The 16,422-nt window shown below is 37.0% G+C and overlaps 1 protein-coding gene across 1 annotated transcript in view; it reads left to right on the top strand.

The window, feature by feature from the left end:
- Window positions 1–16,422, top strand: part of gpc5a (glypican 5a) — a 209,124-nt gene that overhangs the window by 34,586 nt on the left and 158,116 nt on the right. The window contains exon 3 of the mRNA XM_055155037.1: window positions 14,772–15,232. Coding sequence (XP_055011012.1) covers window positions 14,772–15,232 — 461 coding nt within the window. The remainder of the gene's footprint in view (window positions 1–14,771; window positions 15,233–16,422) is intronic.

The raw sequence follows: 16,422 nt of genomic DNA, 5'->3' as shown, positions 1-16,422 counted from the left end.
GATACAAGGCTCATGATACGATATTATCACGATACTGCCATACACACCACACATAATACATGAACCAAACTCATTTTAGCAAAAATATTTCTTTGTTAAGCCACTAATTGTGCAAAGTTAATATGAAATACATCTATTTTAATTATCAAAACAGTGAATATGTCAAGTGTATTGCATAAACAAGTTTCCTTCCACTAAATAAACAAGATGGCAACATCACTACAGTTACTGCTCACAAAAATGTGCTTTTTAAATAAAAAACACAATAAAGGGAAGTGTCCCTTTGAGCAAAATTAAAAGCATTATTTCTTGGCTGTCTGAGCATTTGCACAAAACAAGGTTGTTTATCATTTGAACTGGTTACTGGAGAACCTACAAGTTGACATTTGGCTCCTGGCAAATTGTCAGGAGGCCAAAAAAAAAAAGAAGACAATTGCTAAAAGATACCAAAAACACTACAGCAGCCCATGATAATGATACTGTATCACCAAATTTACCATCACAATATATCAATACTCAGACATTTTTGCACAGCCCTACAAACTTTCTACCTTTCTTTGATGTGCTTAAGATTTTCTAAGCAGTAATTATGATACTAATAATAAAAAAAAAGAATGATTACAAATTAGCCACAAATTTAGACTCTTATTGTGGCAGTCCTGAGCCCATAAGTCAATACTTTAACTGTGACAAATCTGAATGAAACAAGTAAAAATGACTGCATACTTTGCTATTATTCATGCAAATATGAGTTTATGATGTTGGAGAGTAAACAATGGGCAGTAAATACAATCAATAATACATTAATTGATTGCCCCCCCCATGGCTCATGTCTCTTTTATCACTATTCAATCTAATATTATTTATTCTGCATTGGACCTGATCAATGCATAAACTGACTGCAAATAAGTTTTCATGTTCATTACCCACCTATGGCGCCCACTAATTCAGAAACCACCTTATGTTGTGCTATTATTACTTGGAAAAATAAACACCTGTTGTACAAATATAAACTACAGACGATGCTTTACAGAATATGTCTTAGCTTTTATGTCATTTTCCTATTTCTCACCAGTCAGACCTTTCAGCTGTTCAGTCCTGGAGCGTTTCCCTGAGACATTTGTGTAGCGTTTGTGCACCTATGTGATAACAGAGCTCCATGTTCCTCTGCACTAAAATAACAGTCTGCTGTGAAAATGAACCGTGCCAGAGCAGCTAATACAAGAAAATGTAATATACTTATCTGAACTCCAGCAGCAGTCACCATCATAGAGACACAGGTTTATTTTAACATGATTTAGGAAAAGGTTTAAAGTTTGCTGGTATGTTAGCATAACTCTGAGGGCGCTGACAGCTCGTGGGTTTAAAATATACCTTATTGGACAGATTGATAAACTGAGCTGGTCACGTGATCAGCTGTGAGCTAGAGACTTTTGTCACAGTGAGGGACAGGAGGACACTGGACAAACTGCTTACCATCATGGACACTCCCGCTCACCCACTGCACCAGACTATAATAGGACAGATAATACTCCCTACAACTGTCCAACAACTCACCCACGGCTCCAGACTATAATAGGACAGATAATACTCTCTACAACTGTCCAACAACTCACCCACTGCACCAGATTATAGAGGGACAGATTATAGTCTCTACAATTGTCCAACAACTCACCCACTGCACCAGATTATTGAGGGACAGATAATACTCCCTACTACTGTCCAACAACTCACCCATTGCACCAAACTATAAAGGGACAGGTAATACTCCCTACTACTGTCCAACAACTCACCCACGGCTCCAGACTATAATAGGACAGATAATACTCTCTACAACTGTCCAACAACTCACCCACTGCACCAGACTATAGAGGGACAGATTATAGTCTCTACAGTTGTCCAACAACTCACCCACTGCACCAGATTATTGAGGGACAGATAATACTCCCTACTACTGTCCAACAACTCACCCATTGCACCAAACTATAAAGGGACAGGTAATACTCCCTACTACTGTCCAACAACTCACCCATTGCACCAAACTATAAAGGGACAGGTAATACTCCCTACTACTGTCCAACAACTCACCCATTGCACCAAACTATAAAGGGACAGGTAATACTCCCTACAATTGTCCAACAACTCACCCACTGCACCAGATTATAGAGGGACAGATAATACTACCTACTACTGTCCAACAACTCACCCATTGCACCAGACTATAAAGGGACAGACAATGCTCCCTACAACTGTACAATAACTTACCCACTGCACCAGACTATAGAGGGACAGATAATACTCCCCACAATTGTCCAACAACTCACTCACTGCACCAGACTACAGAGGGACAGATAATACTCCCTACAACTGTCCAACAACTCACCCACTGCACCAGACTATAGAGGGGCAGGTAATACTCCCTACAACTGTCCAACAACTCACCCACTGCACCAGACTATAGAGGGGCAGGTAATACTCCCTACAACTGTCCAACAACTCACCCACTGCACCAGACTATAGAGGGGCAGGTAATACTCCCTACAACTGTCCAACAACTCACCCTTATGTAACAGATAACGTGTCAATCATTATTTCGTCTTTGTACTGTTTTTCCTTACGGCCTCTTGTATGTAGCAGAGATAGATTTGTATTACTATATTTCTATATTTTATTTGTACATTTATATAACGATGCCTTATTTGGCACCAATCTCTTGTTATTTTTGCTACTTATTTTACATTTATTATCACAATTTATATTTTTGCTCTTTGTTATTCTAATATATTTTGATGTGTTAGTAAATGGTCACTTTTTTTCCCACCTTCAAGCCACTTTATAACAACACACATTCATACACCAGTGTAATTTAGTGTCTTGCCCAAGGACACAATAATAGCATTCATCTGTGGAAGCTGGAATCACACCAGCCAACCTGTGGGTCAGTGGATTTGACCGCTCAACCAATGATGTTTATGTCAAGAGCAGGATTCGAACCACCAACTTTCAGATCAGTGGGCAAATACTCTACCAACTGAGCTACTGTTGCCCCTAAATCTGTCTAAATCCAGTCTAAATCTGAGTATTATTTATTACAGTGTGTATATGAAGCTAGTTTAACTGTGTCTCTATAAATCACATCATATTGACATGTTGTATTGAAAGTGAATAGGGAAGTTGGTTTCTTGCCCTGGTTGGAGGCTTTACAGAAAGCAGAAGTAATCTATAATTTACGACATCATTATCCCTGTTGTCAAAGTTGTGTTAGTCTCTTGTCTGTTTGTGTGTTTGCCTGTTGTGGTTACACAGTATTTACAACAGCGCTGTGAAATTTCTCTTTTATTGTTGGAGTGAGTTTGGGGGCTGCCAATCTCAGACCCTGTCACAGCAAAATGCCTGTCTCTTTCCTTTACTTTTACAGTAAAGGCAGTTAGTAGGACACTTTTCTCACAGCTAGTAGGTCCTGGGTTTGAATTTGGGGATGGTAAGGCCTTTTCTGTGCTGAGTTTGCATGTTCTCCCTGTGTCTGGGTGGGTTTTTTCCATGCCGACACAACATGCACAATTGGTACTTTGCAGCTCAAGTCATTAACACCTGGGGGTGTGATGCTAACTTCAAGCACTGCTTTATCTGAGGCTAGTTAGACTTTAATCTGAGCTTTAATTTAACACAATCTGACTTGAAGGAGCTGGTTTTGTTGGAACTACAATGACTGAGCTGATTTGTGCTGTTTAACAACTCTTTCACACATATACAATTACAGTCACAACAGTTTTTCACTCATTCTCACCTTTTTTGTTGAACATAAAACATCAAAAACAGAACCATGAACACTTGTATTTCTCACAGGGTCCAGAAAATGTGTTGTTTAAATCTTTAAAATGATTTCTTGAGTTTTCAGTATCCATTTATTTATCTATGTCACTATCTTAAAACTTTTTGACCATGATAACTACATAACTACAAACATTCCACCATAGAAATTCATTTAGAACACCCCCAGCGTGATGTCCAATCTTCTAGGTACTTCTTCTTCATGAACTAAGATCTGAAGGTCGACAGCAATTGCTCTCCATCGGTTTCTTTGAGGCTTTGGTTAAACGAGTAAATGCAGATGTGAAATTGCACTTCCACTGAATTCTAATATCTTACAGTTTTGACCCCATCAGCAGCAACATTTTCTCCTTTATTTTGTGCCCTCCCTTCTCTGCATGTCCAGTCCACCTCCATCTGGTGTGTGTGACTTTATCTCAATAACAACATGACGTATTTCTTTTCATGTGGCCTTATTACATGCGTTCCACAAGGCGCAGGCCGACATTCACATATTGATTTGTTTGTGTGTGTGTTTTTTTCTCTTTCTGACATAATCCTTCTCATTTATCATTGCTCTGCCCTTTTGACTGGGTTGTTTTCATACATTTTGTGATACAGTGATGTCATTTGCTTTAGTGATTAGCTGTAGACCTGCCAAATAACAAATGCCCAAGATGACTTCATTGACAATTATAAACAAATTTAGTACGATTTAACGTACAATAGCCAATATAATAGTCGATATATTCACTGTAAATCTTCCACTGATTATAAAACTAAGGTTTGGCTCCATTAGATTTTAAAGGGCCCATATTATGCTATTTTCTGATCTATGTTATAATGTTATTTCCTAATCACAAACATACCTGGAGTTGTTTTGTTTCATTCACACATTTAACACACAAACCTTGCATATTTAGACTTTAATACTTCTCTCGAACAGAAAATATTGAACCAGTTCCACCTTGTGATGTCATGTGGATCATTTGTCGCCAGTCTCTATTGATCTAAAGGTAAAAAGTAGCTGTTAACTTGAAAACTACCGCTACAAGGCATCACAAGGTGGAACAGAGCATTTTGAGCTTTGGAGATGTAGACAGACAAATAAAACAGGGTTACGCAAACATGTATGAAAGAAACAAAACACAAATGAAGATATTTTGATGAGGCAACAGCATTCTAACATGGCGAGAAGCTCACAAGAGTCGATTTTGTGTAATATAACACCTTTAAATTGGATTTATTTAGTCTACATTTAAAGTTATTTTGCCTTTTTACAGTCATATGGGTTGAGCCCTAAATTGCACTGCCCTAACCTAAACCTGAATGACTAAAATATGTGTTGATTTGCTGAATCTGTAATGCATTCAATAATTTCCAATCTCCAGTTTGCATCACAATACCGTGTAAATCCCCTCTCTAATGACATCCACAGCATCAACCTTTTCCACACAAAGCTCTCCATCAAAGTCCACCCAAAAACAAAGACTCCAGCGCCTCTTTCATCTCACAGTGTCCCACATGAAGACATACTCGTGTGTAGAGTGTAGCCAGTGCTTCCCCTGCAGCTCATTCACTTACATTGTGATTCAGTGTTTTCCAACCCAGCCCCTCCCGACGCGTTCTGGCCTTTTCACCAGCCTATCGCGTGTCTCTGGGCTGCTCTGTTGTGGTCTCGCTCATTCACACAGGATGAATCACATTAATACAAGCCACCCGTAGGTCAGCTGTTGGCATTTGAGAGCTGTAGACCTGGGAAACTTCAAAGTGAAGTTGTTGTGGCTGACGGGCTGAAGTTGTGGACAGGTTTAGGGATGCTCTGTTATCCGCTGTGTTTATTCAAGTCTGTGTTTGTGATAGAGAGAGTCTCGAGCTTCAAAAACATGTGTATATGTGTGATCTTGTACAGACTGTACACAAGTATTTTCAGACACTATTCAGTTCCCACCTGGTTAGAAAGTAGCACATACACACTCCTAACAAGACTTTGAAAAATCCAGTTTCATTTTAGGATTGTCCTGATACAGACATTTCAAATATGATTTAGCTGCTACAGGGAAAAGGCTTTAATCCAAATTTAATACCACTGATACTATTTTTGTAGACAATATAATGTAATTTTCAACTATAATAGTTTTTATTAATTTTGCATTATGGCCTTATAAGAGTTCAGCTATAGATCTAATCTGATCTACAATCAAAATCTACAATTTTGTCATTTTTGAGTGTCATGTTTTAGTAGTATACTATTGATTCATTACAGTATTTGTTCACAAGTCTCTCCAAAATGACTTTTCCTTATTAATAAACTGCATTGATTAGATTGTATTTATTTATTTATTTACATTTTTATTCATTTATTTATTATTATTATTATTTGTTTAATAAATTGATATGTAAACACAACTATAACAGAGATTAGGCCACTCCAAGGAGATTTTTCACATCTTAATAATAATAACAATAATTTTTTGTTAATATTTTACTTTTACTATTATTAATACATATTTCCTGGTCCATAAGCGTTCTAAACCAGTAACATGACCAAGAGTGGCCTATATTCTTTGCTAAAATCCCAATCTCAAAATGTAAAATGTCTCCCTCTAGTGGCAGTGTTACCCAAAGCTCCTCCTATGCACCTCCTGTCTGTCTTAAAGCGTCTCCAAAACGATCTGTTTCTGTGTTATCAGTTGAAATATTTAGGATCACGCGTCCATTCTTCTTCTGCTTCTGTCCCTGACCCCAGAGTAACTCATCAGTGCGTTCACTCTGCCTGTCACACTTAACCAGATCATTGTACATTAAAGAAAATGAAAAGCACAGCAATTATGGGAGAAAGAAAAGAAAATGGGATCAGATAGAAAAGCCTTTTAGACATACTGCTGCTGGGAACTGAAACTAAAAGGGCCTTTGTGGTAAATGTGTAATGGGCCGTATATCAGGATTAGAGCTGACTGGAGCTTCTATTCAATATTAATTTATCAGGATTTATGCAGTAACAGCTGGACCTTGAAATTGGTGATATTGTTATAAGAGCTCCACATAAAACATTACACTGTGTCCTAATCATGTTCTAATAGAGATGAATGTTTACAAAGATGCATTCAAAAAGCCAAAAACATTTTAGAAAAAAAATTTAAGTTTAACACAGGTTTATTATTTTAGCTTTCATTTTTTTCTCACAACTAATAGTAGCATATTATTTTAGTTAAGTGTAGATTCAAAGTTTCAAATCTGAATGTGAACACAGACTGCAAAAAATAAAATAATAAAATATGCTATGAATTAAATAAAACACATAATTAAGGGTATGCTTGGTAGGTACTGTAGACTGCTTTAGACTCCAGTCACTGATTTGATTTTCAGTTTGTGAATGTCTCCTTCCTGCTTACTTTTTCTCATTTAAAAGATATTTAGTTTTAAACTGTTAATCACTGTCAATGGCAATGGCCATAATTTGTCATCATTCTGAACTCTATACATATGTGATAACAGGAAAAATGAATGGATAGTTGTTCACTTTGCCTTTCTTTTTACTCGGAATGTTACTACAATTACAATATCGACTTTTATTGTTCAATATATGAAAGCTGAAAGAATATATTTTGGGGCTCAATATTTATGGTGGGTACTTCTTTGCAATAGTGGGGATAATAATATTGAGATTTTAGCCATTTTACTGTAATATGATGAGATCTGAGCTGTAGAGGGTTGAATAAACCACTTCTATGGATAATTATTGATTAATTCTTCTTTTATTTTCTTTAATTTTATTCTAATTTATTTGGTGCAGCTCAGGCCTGTGAATACTCTCTTTTTAAAATTAGTTTACTGACACTCTCCTGCTTTTTGTCAGTGGGATAAAGTAGTTTCAATATGATCATTTATTGCAGTATATCTGTGTAACAATATATCGTGTTTCAGAATTTGTTACAGTGACAGGCCTACTTTATACTAGACTTCTTTATATACCCTACTGTTTTGGTTTGTGTGTGTTCAGACTAAAGCAGATTGACTTGTCCACTCTTTCCTCTCACTCTGAGTTCTTCACCTCATTAACTGTGGCCCTGGCTGTGGCTCTGCTGGAGCCTAATTGAAGCAGAGCACACATCATCATTACACTAACAGTCCATGGTCTGTGTGGAGCTCACTGCACTTCTCAGTGTTACAAACAGTACACAGCTACATGTACCTTACCATCTAGGCCAACCAATTGCACCCTTATTACATTGTTTTTGTGCTAATTGTCAGACTATTTTTTTATATGTTATATATGTTGTTTGGTTATAGGTCTCAGTTTGTTTATCACAATTTACACTAGGGTGGGAATCAGGATGAGATGAGATCAAATTGCTACAAAATGATCTTGTGATGTTTTGTCCTTTTGTGTTACATTTGGTTTGGACAAAAAAGGGTTAGTGCTGGTGGGTTGGAACTAAAATTCAGCAATCCAATGACAGCAGAAATATAAAATAAAGCAAAAAGGCCTAAATTGTTGTACTGAACCTTGTCTTTGTTGGGTCTTGTCCCACCCCTAGCTGGAAAAAGGAAAAAAAAAGATAAATATATCAAGATTTTTCTCTTTATATTGATTGAATACAATTTGTGATTCAAACTGTTTTTGTCATATTAAAACAAATACAAATAGCTTTCAATATGAATTAGTAGTTTCTTAAAGAATTAACAATCTGCTAGCCTTACTCACTTACATCCTGCCGCTTGCAGCTAATTTGAACACAGTTGAAATGCTGTCCCCCTCATGCCAGTGCCCTGGTGAATAATTCTGTGTAATTCCCTGAGGCTGGCCCGTGAGGCTGCTGCTGGTCCAGAGCTCTGAGTGAGATCCTCCGTGTTTCACTTTGTCTCACATCAGGAGCACAGCATGGACACCTGCCTCTGAGGAGGAGTTCTACTGACACAGCAGAACACTGAGAGCAACACCAGCTCTGATAACTGCTCCGCAAAATTATACCTGCATACATATTCAGACACATACGATAAAAGCTAAACTAGAGGCAAACTAACGTGTATCAATGAGATGGAAAATACAAATCTAAGACCTTAACAGGATTCAGAGGCAAATATCTCATAGTTCTGGGGTAAATCCTCTTACATGTTGGCTGCGATAACCTGCAATTATAGAATATTCTCATTTAACAATTTGTTCATTTGAAGTTGTTCAGTTGTTTGAGGTCAATGTTTTTTGTCTATTTCTCAACATGGACAAGGGCCTATATATTATACTTTTTTCTGAACTATGGTGTTTCCTCATCGAAAACATACCTATAAACCTAAATATTTATGCAGAGTTCTTCTCTCAAATGGAAACAGAAAGCACTGTTCCACCTTGTAATGTCATGTGGTAGTACAGGAAGTGCTCCACTGTGTTTTTAAACTCTATATACCTTCACTAGAATCATTTTGATGTTTTCAGGCCCCAGGAGTTGCCAAACTTGAACAAAAGGTAAAACGTAGCTGTCATTTTGAGCTTTGGAAATGTAGACAGACCAATAAACGAGGATTACTCAAACACGTGTGAATGAAATGAAATGAAACATGACTACATTTTTTATGAGGTAACAGAACATGACTAAAAGCTCACTAGAGTCAGTTTTGTGTAATATAGGATCGTTAACTGTGAAGTAAGTTTACAGAGGCAAAACACTTCACAGACATTGCTGAATGTGATGTGTAAGGGATTGGTGGTCAGTAGCGTTGCACCGATCCAGCTTTTTCAATCCCGATACTGATACTGGTGCTGATTCCCAATATTAACCAATACCAGGCTGAAATTAAACTACAGCACAATAAGGATGTCCCATTTCAGTTTTTTTTGTGTCCCGATCAGATAGCCTTACCAATCTTCCCATTTTAAATTATTTTATTTGCACAGTTTCTGGTGTGTCTTTATAAACAATGAAGTATTCCATGGTGAGTTTAGCCCCAGTTGAATAAAATTATTACCAGATGTAAAAAGGCCTACTTAAAAATAAATTGTACAATATTATAACAAATTATGAGTTTGTAAAATATATATTTTTAGTAGGCCTTTAAACAGCTTCAGGGCATAGTGGCAGAGGCGTCAGCTGATGTTTTATCTCACTGTTTCTAAAGTTTTTCACTTTATTACTTAGATTTGTAAACGTTTGAGGCCTGTAAAAAGACGAGAAGCCTGCTGAAGCACATGGCTACGTAACATAATGTAAACAAGTTAGCACATTTGGCTCAGCTTTTCCGATTTGTCCAGAGTTTGGTGTTCACTCTTAAGACTCCGTGAAGAAATTGCAAAGGTAAAACAAATACTAACTCTGTCATTAATAATATTTTTAGCGGCTTTAGATCCTCCTGTGTCTGTGTTTAGCTGTAACGTGTTAGCTGCAGCGTTAGTAGCGACAGCGGCGTGCAGAGGACTCTTATCATACACTGTATATACACTTTTTATACAGTTTTTATACAGTGGTTATACGTTTTTTATACAGTTTTTTATACAGTCTATGGCTCTTATATAGTTTATGCTCTACGCTATATCGGCCCGATCTATTGTCCCAATCCGATCCAAGGTGATACTTTAACTATGCCTAGAGCGGCGGCCGATACCGATACGAGTATCGGATCGGGACTTCCCTCGTGGTCAGAGGGGTCCATGGTGCATTTGGCAGCCTTACTTCTGTCAGTCTGCCCCAGGACAACTGTGGCTGGCTATAGTAACTTACCACCACCATGTATGAAGTGAATGAATGATGCACTGTAAAGCATCTTTGAGTTTTAAAAACAAATTGAATGGATTAATACAGTATTACAAAATTAGAATGAAAAGGTGGGTAAACATTCAAGTTTTATATGTAGGCCTATGTCATTTTATTTATGGTGGCTTATTCACTCAGCATATGAATATGACTTGAAACCATATAATCTGTGGTCGTGTATAACCTGAATGGAGATGTGCAGTCATGTCTAACACTTAAATGCCTCTGTATGTCTCCTCAATGTCTTCACACTCACTCACAGTCTGCCCACTCGCACAGCTGCCACTCTGCTCTGTGCCCGTGTGTCTGTGCCCATGTGTCTGTGCCCGTGTATCTGTGCCTGTGGTTCTGCTCCTTTTTTTGTCTGTGACCAGGCGGTTCTTTGCGTAGGATGTGCAGCTTTTCATCCTCCTCCTCCTCAGAATTTACCATCTTTGTCTCTCAGATTGTGTTAGACTTCCCACGTCTGGTTTGATAAAGGTGGAGAGTCGGTATCAAACCACCAATATCAAACCACGTACATGTGCTGTAGATGGGTTTGCACTTTTTAGTTTATAAGAAAAAGTGAAAACAAAAACAAATTACATAATGTGAAAATAATGCTCCCAAAACAGCGATCACCCACCCCCCTGTTTTGAAAATAAATTTCTCATTCATTTTCCCCATAGACTTTCTGAAAACAATTAATATTAGGAGTTTGAAAGCTTGCTCACGCATAATCAGCTACTTGGTGAGTGACTAATGAGCATGGGACCTTTAATTTGATTTTAAATGTTTCTGAAACTTTATAAACTTTGTTAAACATTGCTCTGACTCTTGTGTTTTAAATGTGTTTTTTTGAAGTAAAACAACTACGTCAAGGATATGAATTACCACATAGCTGGTTAGCCTCCATGATGTCTTTGAAATCATAATATTTTGAAATTTGTAAAAGTTTAAAATGTAGTGATTTTGATAATGATTTTTTGAACAGAAACAACTGATATTATATATATATATATATATATATATATATATATATATATATATATATATATATATATATATATATATATATATATTTTTTTTTTTTTTTTCCCTAGCTGTTTTACTTTGTATATTTTTGTTTGCTGTGTGTTCAAAATAAATGCTCAGGCTTTTCTCAAACAGTAATAACATTTACTTTTCAGTCCTGTTCAATAATTTTGTGGAGCAGAAAGTACAGATACCCTCTCTCAAATGTAGTGAAGTAAAAGTAAAAAGTATATACTTAAAGTGCACCGTATAACTTTTATGGTGGAGGCTCTGCCACCTGTTTTTCTCCATGGAGATATTATTGTTTTGCCTTGATTATTCCACCATATGGAAATAAACTTGGCAATCACAATCGGGTATTTTGAGCTATAAAACACCTGTGATTGAACAACTGCAAGGGAGATATGTTCGGTGCCCAACTGTAGAATAGTCCAGGGAAAGAAATAACGTCTCCATCGAGATAAGAAAATAGCAGGACCTCCACCTTAGAAGTTACAGAATGCACCTTCAAGTACAGATACCTAAAATACTTTTACTTTTGTTAAGTTCCACTGCAGCACTTGTGAACTGCCATAGTTTTTATCTGTGCACTTGTATCCTTATTCCACATATTGACTGCCTGAGGGCTGACATGACCTGGTTGAACCCTCCACCTCCTGTTTGTTGTGCTGCTCCTGTCTGCCCATTAGCCCAGGTCCCTGCTTTCTGGGCTTCTGGCCTGCAGTCACTCAGCCCCTAAAGCTGAACAGCTCCAGGACTCACCAGGTCTGGCCCCAAACCCATGACCAGCACATGATGAGAGAGTGGCCCAGGCTCAGACACAGACAGACTAAAGCAGTGCACTGATTACAACTGAAGATTTTCTTTTGAGATCATGTTTTGAGCCTTTCACAGTAAAGTGGTTTCCTTAAAAGCTTTTGTGTTGTAAAACACTAATTAGATCAATTGATTGGAATTATGTTCTTTCCTGGTTTGCCTAGTGATTCAAAGGCAGTTTGTATCTTTCCTTTCAATCATTTTTAATCCATTTCAATTAATCAATTTGAGTTTCTTTTCCTTAAATCAATGGAAACATGTTTAATTGCCAATCAGAGCATTTTAATAATATAAATAACTGGTTGAAAAGTGAAATATATTGTTTTGTTTATTATTATTGTATGTTATGTATCATTTCTTCATAAGGTGGATAGGTTAATGCAGAGGTAAATTTGTTATAAAATCACCATACATTTTGCATGATAAAAAACAGGAAACTACATTATATTTTGTTTCAGTGCAGATAATATGAAGAAATAACAGTCATGATACAAAAATTTCATACTTTCATACTTCATACCCAAAAAATGTTGATACTAAAGAATAGACTCAGTACTCAATAGTGATTCTGACACCACAACGATAATAAAAACACTCTTTTTTTAGACATTAAAATGTAGTTCTCAACATTAAATAATAGTGTTTCTCTTTACCATGTAGTTCTGTAATTGCTCAGTCGTCGCTCAGAATCATTCTAAAGTTATTCAATAAAGGTTCATTTCTGTCCTGTGAATGTGTCTTTTTTAGTATCAGTACTACTCAAATAGGTATCAGTACTAGTTTTAGAACTGATTAGTATCTGATTTTCTAAACTTTTGACAACCCTAGTTATTAAGCACTTTTGTATGATAATTATGATAGCACCAAAGGCGCAAGACATTTAAAAAGAACAAGTAGCATATTATATACTATTCTATTAGCCTCTGTTAAATATCATACCATGAGATTCTGTGATAATATTGTACCATGAGATTTGGTTATTGTGAGAGCCCTACTTATATGCAAAGTGTTATTGGTTTGTTTTATGCAAATACAGCAGCTATGAATATGAATGTGTGTACACTGTGGAATTCATTTGTGAAATTTCCATTCTGTGCCTCTGAAGTCTTTAGGTCTTTAATATCTGCCTCTTAACCTCTGTCTCTTCTCTGTCAGGTCCTCCTCCCTTTCCTCTCCCGCTTCATCCACTTATAGTCCCCTGGCATCAGCTCTGTGGCTTCATAAGATCCCCTTTACTGCTGCAGTGTAGAAATGCTAGCTTTAATAAACTACAGGAAATATAACGCGCTCACTTTGATGTATTGTAGCTGGTCAGCCATTTTTCTTTGTCAGCTCAAGTTGGGATCACAAGACAAATTGCTTTTCAACTCCCTTTGGCTTGGCCACAGTATGGTTTTGTACCAGTGTTAACTTATTTTACAAATATAATATAATAAAGTTATTTAAAATTGCAATTTGAGTGTTGAAATTACATTATTTAAGTATGATTTTCTCTGCAAACAGCACAGTATAAAACCTACTGGCTTTTTACTGTAGATTTTTAGAAACACGTGTTAGAACTTTATTGATCCACAAGGGACAAAGTAGCTCACACATCACAAAATATATAATATAAAGAGCAACAATATAAATGGTAATAATAAATTCAACATAAGTAGGAAAAATAGCAAGAGACTGGTGTCAAATAAGGTATAAGCATACACGTGTATATGTACAAGTAAAAACAAAATAAAGAAATATATTAACACAAAATATCAACTATGTACAAAAGGAGGAGCAGTGTAAAGAAGTAGTGATTGCCATGACACAGAGTTATCTATTACATAAGGCTGAGTTATTGTACAGTTGTATGGAGGATGTTTTGAAATATTTTATTAGTTTAGATTATCAAATGTTTTTGCTACTAGACATGTTTAAAGAATGAATCATGAACCAAATCCTTCTATTGAAAATAAAAACTATGCTTTTGTTAAAATAAAAGCCACTTAAGCAAGAATAAGCAATGGAGAGCTTGCTGATTGTTCACCAGAAAAGTCACACAGTACAGCTTTAAACACAAAAAATGCTGAATTAATTTGATGATGATCTAAAATTGACTGTAATTTTAATTTAGACACTTTAAACAGTGTGGCCTGAACATCCACCTTTGTTTATGTGTGATTTAATTCAGTAATGTCAGTAAAGCAAAATGATCACAATAGTACAATAATTTTAGACTTTATTGCTCCACAAGGGAAATTGTTTGGACACAGTAGCTCACACTTCACAATATAGTATAATAACGAAGAGTAAAAATATAAATGGCGATAATAATATTTTAAATGTAATGTATAATTCTCAGTTATAGTTGCGCACTTTATTGTATGGTCTCTCTTTCCACAGAGATCTTCGAGCAGCTGTTGAGGCAGGCTGAAAACCACTCCGTGTCAGTGCTGCAGGAGTCCTACAGAAACATGCCAGACCACGCCATGGAGCCAATCCAGGAGCTCTTCACGGACATCGCTCTTTACTTACTGGGATCTGAACTGAACGTAGACGACTTGATACAACGCTTCTTTGACTCTCTGTTTCCATTCGTCTACAACCACCTGATCAACCCAGGCCTCGGTGACATCTCCCCAGCGTACGCCGAGTGTTTGAGGGGAGCGAGGAGGGAGGTTAGACCATTTGGACAAGCCCCGCCCATTCTGACGGACCAGATCTCGCGCTCGGGGATGTCGGGGAAACTGCTCCTCCAGGCTCTTCATCTCGGTATAGAGGTCATCAACACCACGGACCACCTCCAGCTTAGCCGCGAGTGCAGACGGGCCCTCCTCAAGATGCATTACTGTCCACACTGTCAGGTCAGTAAGCGCAAGGTCATGGTGTAAAGGTGCACTGTGCAACTTTTCTGGTGCTTGTTTCTATGGAGATGCCATTGCACTGCCTGGAATGTTCCCCAGTATGACATTAACCAGCTCTCCCTTACATTTATTACATTTTTAAAGCTCAAAAATGCCTAGAATGTCTGTTTTTCTAACTGTGAGCAGGGTTGCCTCTCCACAGATCTGACCTGTAACATGGTCTGGTTTTGTCTTCATGATGATAAAAAGGTTCAATACCATACTGTGAAACATTCCAGACAAAGCAATAACATTTCCGTGGAGAAAAGCATTTTACGGACCCTCCACCAGACAGAAAAGTTACACAATGCACCTTTAACACGCAAACCCTGCATATTTATTCTCAAACAGAAAACACTGTTCAGTTTTGTGATGTCATTGGTAATACAGGAAGTGCTCCACTGTGTTTTTAAACTCCAAACACCTTCACTAGAACTGTTTGGATCATTTCAGCCATGGAATTTTCAATCTCTACTGAACTAAAGGTAAAACATGGCTATTAACTTGAAAACTACCACTTCATGACATCACGAGGTGGAACAGAACATTTTGAGCTTTGGAGATGTATGCAAACTAGTAATAAAGGGTTACTCATCTGTGATTAAAGCCAAACACAACTCCAGGTATGTTTTTGAAGAGGTAACAACGTGGCGTAAATATCACAATTTTGCGTAATACAGGACCTCTAAACTTTTAAATCTGAAAGCTGTTTTGTAACATGAACACTTTTTAATTGCAATTACACTCCACTTCCAATGCAGACAAGACACAAAATTAGCAATAGATAATTCTGTGTGCACTAAGTAACTTCTTTGAGTAAATTTTCTGGTGGGGTGTCGACCAACTGCTTGTCTCCATGGAGATGTTTTTGCTTTGCTTAGAAGCCACATTAAAGTATTAAGTGTCGGATGTCTTGTATTTATTTACTTACCAGTGTTATTGCGAAAAATCCCTTGGAAAAAAAAATGCATTCTTACTGTGAGCGAGTCGCCTCTCCATAGATTTGTGGGACATTCCAGCCAAAGCATAGCATCTCTAAGGAGACAAGCAGGCGCAAACTCTCCAATAAAGTTACATAGTTTATCTTTAAACAAATATCCTGAAAGAAGCAGTTTAAGATTGGTCCTTTTTATTATTTGCAGTGTGGTAAA

The sequence above is a fragment of the Boleophthalmus pectinirostris genome, unplaced genomic scaffold (genome assembly GCF_026225935.1).
Source record: "Boleophthalmus pectinirostris isolate CB_2022bp ecotype Guang Dong unplaced genomic scaffold, ASM2622593v1 HiC_scaffold_19, whole genome shotgun sequence".
Lineage (NCBI taxonomy): Eukaryota > Metazoa > Chordata > Actinopteri > Gobiiformes > Gobiidae > Boleophthalmus > Boleophthalmus pectinirostris.
This window is presented reverse-complemented; position numbering and strand designations above follow the sequence as displayed.